Below are 13,434 nucleotides of genomic sequence, written 5' to 3' on the forward strand. Positions count from 1 at the left end.
ACTTAATTGTTATTTACAGAACACTCCAGCTAGCAACAGAACACACATTCCTTTCAAATGCATATGAGATATTTACCAAAATAGTCTATATCTGGGATATAAGACAAGTTCCAAAAACTAAAAGGATTGAAGTCATTCAAAGTTTATTCTCTGATCACAATGGAATTAGATCAGAAAACAATAATAGAAAGGTATCTGAACCCCTTCAAACATTTGGAAACTAAGTAACATTTTCAAATAATTTATACATTAAGAGAGAAAGGGAAATTAGAAAGCATTTTAATACTAATGAAAATCAAAACAGCATTTCAAAATTTGTGGGATGTTGCTAAAGCAGTACTTAGACTGAAATGTATAGTATTAAAACTTTTCTTAGGAAAGATGAAAGCTCTTAGATCATGAACTCAACTTCCACCTTTGGAAACTAGAGAAAGAAAAGCAAATTAATGGTTAATTAATCTTCAATGAAGGAGGTGAGAATATGCAATGGAAAAAGTCTCTCCAACAAATGGTGTTGGGAAATCTGAAACAGCTAGTGCAAAAGAATGAAACTGGACCATTTTCTTACACCATACACAAAAATAAACTCAAAATGGATTATAGCCCTAAATGTGAGACCCAACACTGTAAAAAATCCTGGAAGAGGGCACAGGCAGTAATTTCTCTGATATCAGCCATAGCAACATTTTTCTAGATGTCTTCTGAGACAAGGGAAACAAAAGCAAAAATTTAAACTATTGAGACTACATTAAAATTAAAAGCTTCTGCACAGCAAAAGAAACAGTCAACAAAACTAAAAGACAACCTGCTGAATGGGAGGAGATACATACTTACAAATGACTTATCTGATAAAGGATTAGTAGTATGCAAAATCTATAAAGAACTTACAAAACTCAACACCCAAAAAACAAAAATTCTGATTTAAAAAGGGGCCAAAAGACACGAACAGACATTTCTCCAAAGACATCGCGATGGATAACAAACATGAATAGATGTTCAACATCAGCAATCATTGGGGAAATGCAAAACAAAACTACAATGAGATATCACCTCACACCTGTCAGAATGGCTAAAATCAAAACCACAAGAAACAGCAAATGTTGGCAAGGATGTGGAGAAAAAGAAATCCTCTTGCACTGTTGGCGGGAAAGCAAACTGGAGTAGCCACTGTGGAAAACATTATAGATTTTCCTCAAAAATTTAAAAATAGAAATACCATATGATCCAGTAATTTCACTACTGGATATTTACCCAAAGAATACAAAAACACTGGTTCAAAAGGATATATGCACCCCTTGTGTTTATTGTAGCACTATTTACAATAGTCAAATTATGAATGCAGCCTAAATGTCTATCAATAGATAATGGATGAAGATGTGGTGTGTATATATACATATAATGAAATATTACTCAACCATAAAAAAGAATGAAATCTTGCCATTTGGAATAACATAGATGGATCTAGAGAGTCTAATGCTAAGTGACATAAGTCAGAGAAAGAAATGCCGTATGATATCATTAATACATGGAATTTAAGAAACAAAACAAATGAACAAAGAAAAAAATGAGACAAACCAAAAAAGAATACCTAACTATAGAGAACAACTTGATGGTTATCAGAGGGGAGATAGGGAGATGGGGCAGGGGGAATGGGTGAAATAGTGGAAGGGGTTTAAGAATACACATATCGTGGTGAGCACTGAGTATACAATATATAGAATTAGTGAATAACTATATTTTACACCTGAAACTAATTAACACTATGTTAACTATATAGGAGTTAAAATAAAATTTAAAAAATAATAGAAGGTAATAAAAATTAAAAAGAAGAGCAAATTAAAGCCTAAAGTAAGCAGAAGAAAGGGTACAACAATGAAAGCAGAAATCAGTGTAATAAAAATAGAATAATAAGAAAATCAGTTTAACAAAAGTCTAGTTCTTTGGGAATATTTATAAAAATGATAAAAATCTCAACCCAAACTGATCAGAAAGGAAAGAAAAATAACCCAAGTTCCCAATATCAGAAATGTGAATTCCAACATAGATTCTACTGATATTAAAAGGAAAGTAAGGAAATATTATGTACAACCTTATGCCAATGAATTTGACAATTTTTTTTTAAATTTGAATTGGTAGTTAAAACTCCAGGCCAAGGAGATTTCACAGGTAAATTCTATCAAATATTTAAGGAAGAAATGATATCAATTCTACAAAAGCTCTTCTGGAAAACTGAAGAGTAAGAAATATTTCCCAACTCATTTTGTGAGACCATCATTACCCTGATTAAATACTTATATATGAAAAGAAGACTACAGATTAAAATCCCATATGAGCATAGACAGCAAAATTTCTTAGCAAAATGTTAAAAAAATGAATCCAACAATGTGTAACAAAAAAAATACATTATGATCAAGAGGAGTTTATTTTAGAGGTGCAAAGTTGATTTAATATCAAAAATCAATCCTATTATTCATATCAACACACTAAAAAAATTGTGTGATTATCAATACATGTAGAAAACACATTTAACAAAATCCAGCATCCATTCCTGATTTTTAAAAAAAGAAATTCCCAATAAACTAGGAATAGAAAGAAATTTCTTCAACTCAATAGGGGCGTCTATGAAGCAGTGATACCTATCATCATAAATAACAGTGAAAGGATGAAGTGTTCCCATAACAACAGGAACAAGGCAAGGATCTTTTTTCTTACAACTTCTATTCAACATTGCACTAGTGGTTCTAGCCAATGCAGTAAGCAAGAAAAAGACACCAAAGTCTTTCAGATTGGAAGGGAAGTAAAATAGCTTCATTCGGACAGCATGTATGTTTTAGAAAATCTGTTAATACCAAAAAAAAAAAAAAAAGACTGTGAGAACTAATAAACAAATTAGGAAAAACTGCAGGACACAAGATCAATACACAAAAACAATTTATATTACTATATACTAGCAATGAAGAATTAGAAATTTAAATTAAAAAGCAAAATCATTTATAATTACTCTAAAATAGTAATATCTGTATAAATCTAAAAAAAAAAAGATATAACCTTGGTTTAGGCAAAGTTTTTTTAGATATGCCACCAAAAGCATCATCCATAAAAGAAAGAATTGCTTGATTGGTCTTCATCAGTTGAAGACTTTCCACTCTTTGAAAAACACTGTTAAGAGAATGAAAAGGTAGCTGCATAGTATTCCATTGTATATATATACCACATCTTCTTTATCCATTCATCTGTTGAATTCATCTGTTGATGAATCCATTCATCTTTTGATGGCCATCAAAAGAAATGAAATCTTGACATTGGCAACAATGGGGATGGAACTAGAGGGTATTATGTTGAGTGAAATAAGTCACTCAGAGAAAGACAATTATGATCTCTCTCATATGAGGAATTTGAGAGGCAGAGTGGGGGTTTGTGGGGGGTAAGGAAGGAAAAAATGAAACAAGGTGGGATCGGGAGGGAGACAAACCATAAGAGACTCTTAATCTCACAAAACAAACTGAGGGTTGCTGGGGGTGGGGTGTTAAGGAGAGGGTGGTTGGGTTACGATCATTGGGGGAAGGTATGTGCTATAGTGGGTGCTGTGAAATGTGTAAGCCTGATGATTCACAGACCTGTACCCCTGGGGCAATAATACATTATATGCTAATAAAAATAATTTTTTTAAAAAAGAATGAAAAGATAAGCTACAGACTTGGAGAAAATACTGGCAAATCACATATCTGATAAAGGACTTTTATTCAGAGTATTTAAAGAATGCTCAAAACTCAGTAATAAGGAAACAGACCAGGAGGAAATGGACAAAGAATCTGAATACACATCTCTCCAAAGAAGGTAAATAGATGGCAAATAAGCACACGAAAGATGTTCAGCGTCTTCAGTCATTAGAAAAAAAGCAAATTAATAAAACCACAAAGAGATACTGTGGTATTAGAATGGCCAAAATTAGAGAGACTGAGCTTAACAACTGGTGGCAAGGATGTGAAAGCTAGAACTCTCATACCCTGCTGCTGAAATGTGAAATGCTACAACCATTGTAGAAAACAGGGACAGTCTCTCAAGAAGCTAGACTTACACATACCAAATGATCCATCCATTCTACCCCTAGGAATTTACACAAGATAAATGAAAGCATATGTTCATGCAGAGATTTATACACTAATTCATAGCAGCTTTATTTGTAATAGCCCAAAACTGGAAACACCCAAAGACCCTCCAGTAGATGAATGGTTTAAAACTTGTGCTGTATCCATACAATGGAACGCTACTCAGCAATAAAGGAAAAACCATTTGATGCTTGCAACTTGGATGAATTGCAAAATAACCACACTGAGTAAAAGAAGCCAGACATAGGGGCGCCTGGGTGGCTCAGTGGGTTAAAGCCTCTGCTGTCAGCTCAGGTCTTGATCTCAGGGGCCTGGGATCGAGCCCTGCATCGGGCTCTCTGCTCAGCAGGGAGCCTGCTTCTCCCTCTCTCTCTGCCTGCCTCTTTGCCTACTTGTGATCTCTGTCAAAAAAAATAAATAAAATCTTAAAAAAAAAAAAAGAAGAAGCCAGACATAAAAGAACATAATCTGTAGGAGTCCATTTACATAAAATATAGAAAATACAAACTAATATAGTGTGTCAAAAAGCAGACCTGTGGTTTTGGGGGGAAGGGGAGGGTACAGAGAGAGGCCTAGAGAGATTCTTCTGGTGATGTAGATTTCCCTGTCTTGATTGTGATGATGGTTTCATAGTTGCATACATATGCTCAAATGTATCAAACCACCCACTATAACTATACACAATTTATTGTGGGTTAAAGTTATTAAAATAAATAAGAATGAAACCAAAAGGAAAGCAAAACTTGATTGGAATTTGTAGTAGTAGACATTTCTGAAAAACTATGGTATGTAAATTAATTACAGATACGACTTCCTCAAGTACATCAGTGGATACTTCTTGCAGCAAAGAACCCTTTTGTAAAAGTAGTCTTCACTGTATAATACATCTTTTCTATGACTCTTAATGTGATATATTGTGTTTCCTTAAAGAGGATGTATATCAAGTCTGCTGGGATAATGGCAGCACAAGTCCACTTCTTTTCAAGAGCTTTTCCTGAGCAACACCAGCATTCCACTGGTTACGCTTTGTCTTGAAGTGGCGGAGGGCAATTGTGATAGGTCACTCTACTGACCCTTTAGTACACATGCGGTTTACTTCACTTGGTCAATGATGTATTGTGATTAGATATTTATTCTGCTTGGCATCTTAGCCACACATCAACCTAGGAGCTTACAGGTACTTTGTCAAGAGAGCATAGCAAACACTTCTAAATGATTCATTTCTCCTTAACACAAAGTTCAGTCGATACTTGAATTGGAACCATGTGTATGTGGACGTTCCCTTTTCAGTCGCCTAGCAAAATCCAAACTACCAAGTTTTAGAGTGCATATGTGTTTTAAGTGTTCTGGAGTGTTTTATTAAAAGGCCTGGCTTTGTTTCCAGGGGGTGAAAGGGCACAGTGAGTGGGAAGGATAAAAATCAGCCACTGAATGTGACTTTCCAGATGTGTTTTCTAAGCTCATTGTGCTGAACGTGAATGCGCTAATGGACAGTTCTCCTTTTTGCCTGGCTCCTGTCTGTGGGACACAGGAACTGTGACATTCTTCTCACCTTCTACATCTGACTCAGGTAGCCCTGGTGACCCTGCCTTTCTTTCTTTGTTTCAGGGTGTGAACGGCATGTCTGTGGATGAGAAGCCTGACTCCCCCATGTATGTGTATGAGTCCACAGTCCACTGCACCAACATCCTCCTGGGCCTCAATGACCAGCGGAAAAAGGATATTCTCTGTGACGTGACTCTGATCGTGGAAAGGAAGGAGTTCCGGGCCCACCGGGCTGTGCTGGCCGCGTGCAGTGAATACTTCTGGCAGGCGCTGGTTGGACAGACGAAAAATGACTTGGTGGTCAGCTTGCCTGAGGAGGTACAGTCATTTGGTCTGTTTGTGTGGTTGCTCGTGTAGACAGCTGGCTAAGTAGGAGGTAGAAGGTGGACCCTGCGCCCCATTCCTGCTCAGGGGCTGATGTCCAGATCCCCACCACTGTTAGGTTTGTGGCGTAGCCAGTTTCTATCTGATGCACTTAAACTCTCGGACGCGTGAATCTGAACGGAGCATCTTCCTATCAGGGAATCTCACCTCACCTGTGGCTCCCAGCCACTCGTAGTTTCTAGTTCACTTACTCTTCAGGTTTTGAGTAGGACAGCCCAAGTTTGTCACAGTCCTAGATGTGGGATCTGAGTCACTGGGACCGTGGCTATGATTTTTCTCTTTCAGATGGGTGAAGGAGCCCTTGATTTCCCTTGAGAGTAAAAGAATGAGAGTATTCACAGTACCTTCCTGGCTTGGGGCAAAAGTAAAAGCAATCAGTAATTTTCACAGTTAATACAGTAGGATTCTAAGAAGTGCAAACTTGCTGTCCTCACTTGCTGTTGAAAAGACCCTACTCATGTTTCTTTTTTTCTTTTATAAAGATTTTTATTTATTTATTTGACAGACAGATCACAAGTAGGCAGAGAAAGAGGAGGAAGCAGGCTCCCTGCCGAGCAGAGAGCCCAATGCGGGCCTCGATCCCAGGACCCTGAGATCATGACCTGAGCCGAGGGCAGAGGCTTTAACCCACTGAGCCATCCAGGCACCCCCTACTCATGTTTCTTAATTACTTTAGTGAGTACAGTGATATCTGCTACTGTAGGGATGCTGGTAGCAGGACCCATTCTGTTGAGAGCTGACATTATTCGGGTGGATGGCCTAAGCTGCAAGAACTTAAAAGATGGGGTTCATAATGATAAAACATGAAATTGGTCACCCTTTGAACTGTGTATACAATTCCTCTATTTCCATCCTCTTTGCGCCCTTTCTTTTGCATGAGACCAAGGGTAACGCTGAGCAGCCTTACACTTTGGGTTAAGGTCCAGAAGTTTTCACAGGCAGCTCTACAGTGTGTAACGCTAGGACTGCCCCCCAACAGCTAGGCAGGCTGTGTACTCCATAGTTCCCAGAGGTACAACTCAAATCCGTCGTCTAGGCAGCAGGAGCCCCAGAAGTTGTGCGGTGACCCACAGCAACTGAGAAGCTTGTCACAACAATTCTGGAAGATACCAGAGACCCCATGACTCTGATGGGAGGTGCTAATGAGTACAGCTAGCATTAAATCCCCGGGGGTCACAACCCAAATGCCTCTGGAAGCTTAGCAAATGATATAAATAAATAAAGCAGGATGTGTGTAAGACACTAGGATGTGGTGGGGCAAGTGCCTGCTCCACAGAAAGGCATCCAAATTCAACATAAAAAAAACAAAAAATGCAAACAAGGCACAGGTGTCGGGGAGGGTCACCAGATCCAGTCCCTTGTTAAACAACATCTGCTTTTGACCCTGCAGAACCAGAAAGTGGCCAGCTAAGAGTGAGGAAGGCATAAGCACTCAACATGTTCACATTCTTCTTCTTTTGTATGTACCCACCTGAAAGGCTCCAGTACCACTTCTCACCCCCCTAGGAATTAGATAACTAGAAAGACCCCAATACCAGAGGCAAAAGGACAAATTGGTTGCAGATAATGTCATCAGGGCTGGTTGTAGGGAGGGAAGCTTATGTACCAACTAATGTGGGAAGGCCAAGGAATGGCAGCTGTGGTGTGATCCTGAGTTGGCTTTTCCTCATGCACATCAGTGGGTGAATATTTAAGCCATCACTAGGTGAGACCATGAGCATGGAAGTTCTCAGCATCGTCTCTATCCCATAGTAGGTATTCATCAAATATAAGATCCTTTCTTCTCTAGATGGGCAGCAAGAAAGCCTTTGTAACTTATTCCAACTTGGGAATTCTCTGGAAATATTTGGGAAACTTCCAATTATCCAGAAAGATCTTGGGGAGAGGATGGAGCTTGTAGTTTATTTATTATCTGTATCTGTTTGATAACTATTTCATTTATATGTTTTTTACTGATTAAAAAAATAGGTTATTTTAAAATATATTTAAAATGAAAATCATATATCAAGTAATTTAGTCTCTCTTCAGAGACCGTTGGCCGCATCTTGAGACTTGTTGGACCACGTGCCCTAAGCCCTGGCCTGCCCTCAGTTAGCTCTGGGATCCCAATCAAGACACTTCTGAGTCCCAGTTTCTATCCATAAAAACCCTTTAAACTCTGAATTCCTCTAACTACTTATCATAATACAATGCCAAGGCAGTAAAACTTAAAGGAAATCAGAATATAAATGCATATGGCATAACTAGAAGTTTCTTTAAATCAAATCCCTGATAAAAACTTATTTCCTTGGCACTGGGGACTCTTCGTTATTTTTTTTTAAAGATTTATTTATTTGAGAAGGAGAGAGAGAGAGAGTACAGAGGGAATCTCAAGCAGACGCCCCACTGAGCATAGAGCCCTACTCAGGAGCTTGACCTCAGACCCTGAGATCATGACCTGAGCCAAAATCAAGAGACAGACACTCACCCAACTGAGCCACCCAGACACGCCAGCATTAGGGACTATATAAAGCAGGAGGCACTTTGTATAGACATCACACAAAAATCTGCTGTTTGGCCTTTTTGATTGTTTGTGTTCTAGCTAAGTGGGAATATACAATCTGTTGATTTTCTTTCTCCCTAGTCATATAAAATGATCTACATTTCCAAACTGTTAAAACCTGATGCTCAGGTACCTGAAGCCTTCAGGTATAACCAGATTTTTTTCCTTCCTATGAAACATGAATTCATATTGTCAGTAACCCAGCTTCAGTATCTTGCTGATGGGATATGCAAGCCAGCCACAGTGGCATTTTCCTTTATGGGACTGTAATTGTTTCTGAGGCCTCCTTCCAAGAGCCCACTCTTTCTGCCCAGAGCACCTCCTGTGGCCCCAAGTGCTAAGCATTGTTTTCCTCTCCTTGTCTGCACACTAAAATGTCCTTGCAGGCTCTACAGTCACTGTCCCACTTAGCTTAGTGAATGACTTTGGAATTTGAATCAGGTCGTAAACAAGCAAACATCGCAAACATTACCATGGAAAGTAGCTGCTTGGAACTAATCAGTATTTGCTTTATAGGATGTAAGAAAAAACATTTGCACCTGGTTGGCTCAGTCGGTTAGGCATCTGCCTTCAGCTCAGGTCATGATCCCAGGGTCCTGGGATCGAGCCCCACATCAGACTCTTGCTTCTCCCTCTGCCTGCCGCTCTACCTACTTGTGTGCTCTCTCACTCGCTCTCGCTCTCTCTCTGTCAAATAAATAAATAAAATAAAATAAAATAAAAAAGCATTTGATTAGTGCCTTGGAAATTTTTAAACCTGAACATTATCCTGTCACCAAATTCAAATCAACTTCTGGTTTGTCCCAGCCTTGTTCACACTTGGCCCACCTCTACACTTCCTCGCCAGTCTCTGTGCTCCTCAGAGGGCCTTCGTGGCTGAGTCTGAAAGCTCTTTCTTAGACTATGAAAGTTCCAGATACATACTGCTGCCCCTCCCGCTCCTCTACTTGGTCAGTTTAGACCAAATCCACTTCTGGTATCTGGTTGTCCAGTTGTGCACTTCTACCCCAAAATCCTGACTCCCTATGGTCAAGGCTCTTCCTGGCAATTTAGAGCCACTCACAGTACGCACTGTAGCCTCTAAACTAAAGGGAGTAAAACAAAAATAGAGACGTCCTTCTAAGGAAGTCAAGGAATAATTGAAATGTCTTGCTCTTCTTTTTTTCTTTTTTCTTCTGTTTTGTTTTTTGGGTTTTTTTCCCCTTAAGTGGAATGACAGTCCCTAGAGTTTATATGACTTGAGTGTTGGCTCCCTATTGAAAAACACACCCAAGAATGTGTATCAGCAAAAAGTAAGGCATAAGGCATTGCACTTAGTACTTTCGTTAAATAATAAAACAGATCATTTAGTTTATAATTAGTAAGTGTATTTTGTGCTAAGAGATGAAGAGAAAGTGGTCGATGTGCCAAGCATTGCAAGGCCGTTACTACACTGCTCATTAGTATTAAAGTTGGCTCAACACCTTCTTAGCTGTAGTCATGGAGACTCTTTGGGGCTGGATGCCAACCGTGCTGGAAGCGGCATCACAACCCTGAAGTTGTGTTGAGTACAGAGGGCAGGAATGGGGTGTGCTTCCTTGGAGGACATGGAGCCCACAGTGGATTTGCCTGGCAGCCCCATCATCATGGGGCTGCTCGGCTTCCTCCCAGAATGTGGAGAAAAGGGAACCCACCCTTGTGCACTGTTGGTGGGAAAGTATATTGGTACAGACTCTGTGGAAATAGGCTGGAGATTCCTCAAAAAATCAAAAACAGAGCTCCCAAGTGATCCAGCAATACCACTTTGGGTATATATCTGTAAGAAATATAATCACTCTCTGAAAGAGATATCTGCACTCCTGTGTTCCCTGTAGCATTAGTCACAATAGCCCAGATGTGAAAACAACTCGTCTGTTGACAGATGACTGGATAAAGAAAAGGTGCTGTGTGTGTGTGAATAGTATTCAGGAAAGGAAAGAAATCCTGCTGTTTGCGGCAACACGAGTAAACCTGGAGGACATTATGCTAAGTGCAAACCAGACATAGAAAGACAAATATTGCGGGATCTCGCTATATGTGGCATCTAAAAAAAGTCAAATGATAGTAACAGAGAGTAAATGGTGGTTATTAGAAGCTTCAGGGAGGGGGTAGGGCAAAGTGGAAATATTGATCAAAGGGTACAAACTTTCAGTTATAAGATGAATAAGTTCCGGAAACTTGAAGTACAGCATGGTGACTGTAGTTAATAATAATGTATTATATAATTGAAATTCACTCAAAGAATAGATCTCAAGTGTTCTCACCACACACACACACACACACACACACACACACACACACAAAGGATAACTATGGGAGGTGATAGACATGTTAATTAGTTTGTGGTAATCAAAACATCGCATTTCTTAAAGATACATAATTTTTATTTAGGAAAAATAAATAAATATTTTTAAAACAAGAGGAGGAAAACATGTTCGTGTCAAAGCTCTACCAACTTTCTTTGGGCTTCCTGCTGATGGTCTTTCACCCTCTAGAGAAGGGGGAGTTTTCATGCAGACGGTAGCTCTTGGGAAGGGGAAATAGACCCCTCAAGTGGACCACTTGCTTTCTTGGGTATACATATGTTTCAAACTTTGGCTGGCTCACTTTCTATCTCTTTTGCTTTCTCTCTCTTTCACTTCTCTCTCTCTCTCTCTCTCTCTCCCAACATTTTAAGGCAGTTTGCAATTTTTCAGGGCTAAACAGAAAGGAAAACTGACCCAGAAGGATTCTGAAGCAAAGGCATTTGTTGTGAAGTCCTAACCACAGGGGGCAATAAAGAAGGTTCTTGGAGTAGTCCTGCCAGGTGCAGAGACCAATGAGGAAATTGTGGAATCTTCTTGACTGAAAGTTTTCAGAGGAGATGAAAGCTGTTAAGGTCTCTGGGATGGCTTGGGTCCAGTCTTTTAAAGAAACAGTAAGACAGTTATCATTATCTTTGGACAGTCTTTTCAGTGTGTAAAACTACAGAAAGTACTTAACACTGTAGCACGGTTTGCCAGCAGCACTCTTAGCCTGAGTGTAACTCTGGGGGAGGTGAAAATTGGTGGCAAACAGTAATTGAGATATTTGGGGAGTGGCATGATCCAGATAAGAAGAACAAAACACTCACCCACCCCAGATCAGGCCCTTTGGCCTCCCCCCATTCACCACCTAAACAAAACACTGAAGAAGAGTAATAGGCAAAATTGTAGATTTGAGGAGCATCAGCCATGAGCTGCTGGGAAAACCATAGTTTGAACCTTGAATCACTAACCACAAGGTTAGAACCTTGGCACTAACCACACATAAGGTCTTGACCAAATCAGTCAGCCTCTTTGGGCTCCTGTTCCCTCACTCATTTTTTCATTCATTCAACAAATATGTATCAAGGCCCAACTCTTTACCAGGAGGCACTATTCTAACTATTGGGTGAACCTAGGGAACAAAACTAAATTTATATTCCAGTGGGGGAGAGGGAAGAGAGACAAAAAGTAAATGTAATATGTACTTGGTTAGATACCATTGAGAATAAAACAGAAGGGTGTAAGGAATGTCAGGGCACTGCAGTTTTAAATACAGTGGTGAACAATGACATTGTGTGGTGACAGATGGTAGCTACACTTGTGGTGAACATAGACTGTTGTATAAATTCATTGAATCACTATGTTGTACACCTGAAACTAATGTACCATGGAGTACCAACTACACTCAGTAAGTAGATAGATAGATAGATAGATAGATAGATAGGATGGTTAAAAGGGACCTTTTTGAGGGGGTGACTTTGAGTAGAGACTTGAAGGAGGTGAGGGAACCAGCCATGCTGACATTTGGGTGGTCTAGGCAGAAGGAATAGCAAGGAAAAGGCTCTGAGGCAGGAATGGACTTGGCATGACTGACACACAGTAACAGAATGAGCAAGTGGTAGAATGGCAGGAGACGTGTTGGGTAACAGAACCAGGCTATGAACTTGAGATACTTTACCTTTTCTTGGAATGAGCTGGGAGGCCACTTGGAGAGTTTCACAGAGGATCATTTTGACTACTATATGAAAATAGATGAAAGAGCGACGCTTGGTGGTTCAGCAGATTAAGCGTCTGCCTTTGGCTCAGATCATGATCTTGGGGTCCTGGGATTGAGTCCTACATCAAGCTCCCTGCTCTGAAGGGGAACCTGCTTCTCCTTGTCCCTCTGCCTGTCACTCCCCCTGCTTGTACACACTCTCACATGCATGCTCAGTATCTCTCTCTTTGTCAAGTAAATAAAATCTTAAAAAAAGAAAGAAAGAGAGAAAGAAATAAAATAGACTGAAAGAGAGGACAAAGGCAAAAGCAAGGAAAACACCTAAGATGTTAAGGCAACAGCCCAGGCATGACACATGGCCCAGATCAGAGTGATAGCAGTAGAGTGATGATCAGTATCAGATTCTAGTGAAATGTTTAAGGTAGAACTTATGCGATTTCCTTGTAGGATGAATATAGGATGGAAGGAGAGAAAGAGAGGACTTAAAGAGAACTCCAAAGTTGGAAGAATGCCAAGGTCTGAGCTGTTGGAAGATTGAGGTTGCCATTAACTGGGATTGACGAAGATGGGGAAGAGTAGGTTTCAAGTGTTAAGCATGGAAGTAAGAGTTTTGTTTCATACAAATTACATTGGAGATGTGTGTCAACATCAAAGTAGAGATGTCTGGCATACAGTAGGATATGCATGGCTGGAATTCATGGGACAAGTTCAGTTTGGAGATAGAAGTTTTAATACCAGATTACTGGGGATATTGAAAGCCATAAGACAAAATACAATCATCAAGAGACTAAGTGTAGATCAGGAAGGTGGGGGGGGGGGAGGTCCAGGATTGAA

The 13,434-nt window shown here is 39.7% G+C and overlaps 1 protein-coding gene across 7 annotated transcripts in view; it reads left to right on the forward strand.

The window, feature by feature from the left end:
* Positions 1-13,434, forward strand: part of BACH2 (BTB domain and CNC homolog 2) — a 353,955-nt gene that overhangs the window by 269,410 nt on the left and 71,111 nt on the right. For all 7 annotated transcript variants that reach the window (XM_032339048.1, XM_032339047.1, XM_032339042.1 and 4 more), the window contains one exon: positions 5,718-5,972. In XM_032339048.1, coding sequence (XP_032194939.1) covers positions 5,730-5,972 — 243 coding nt within the window. In that variant the 5' untranslated portion in view covers positions 5,718-5,729. The remainder of the gene's footprint in view (positions 1-5,717; positions 5,973-13,434) is intronic.

Source organism: Mustela erminea, chromosome 4, assembly GCF_009829155.1.
Source record: "Mustela erminea isolate mMusErm1 chromosome 4, mMusErm1.Pri, whole genome shotgun sequence".
Classification (NCBI taxonomy): domain Eukaryota; kingdom Metazoa; phylum Chordata; class Mammalia; order Carnivora; family Mustelidae; genus Mustela; species Mustela erminea.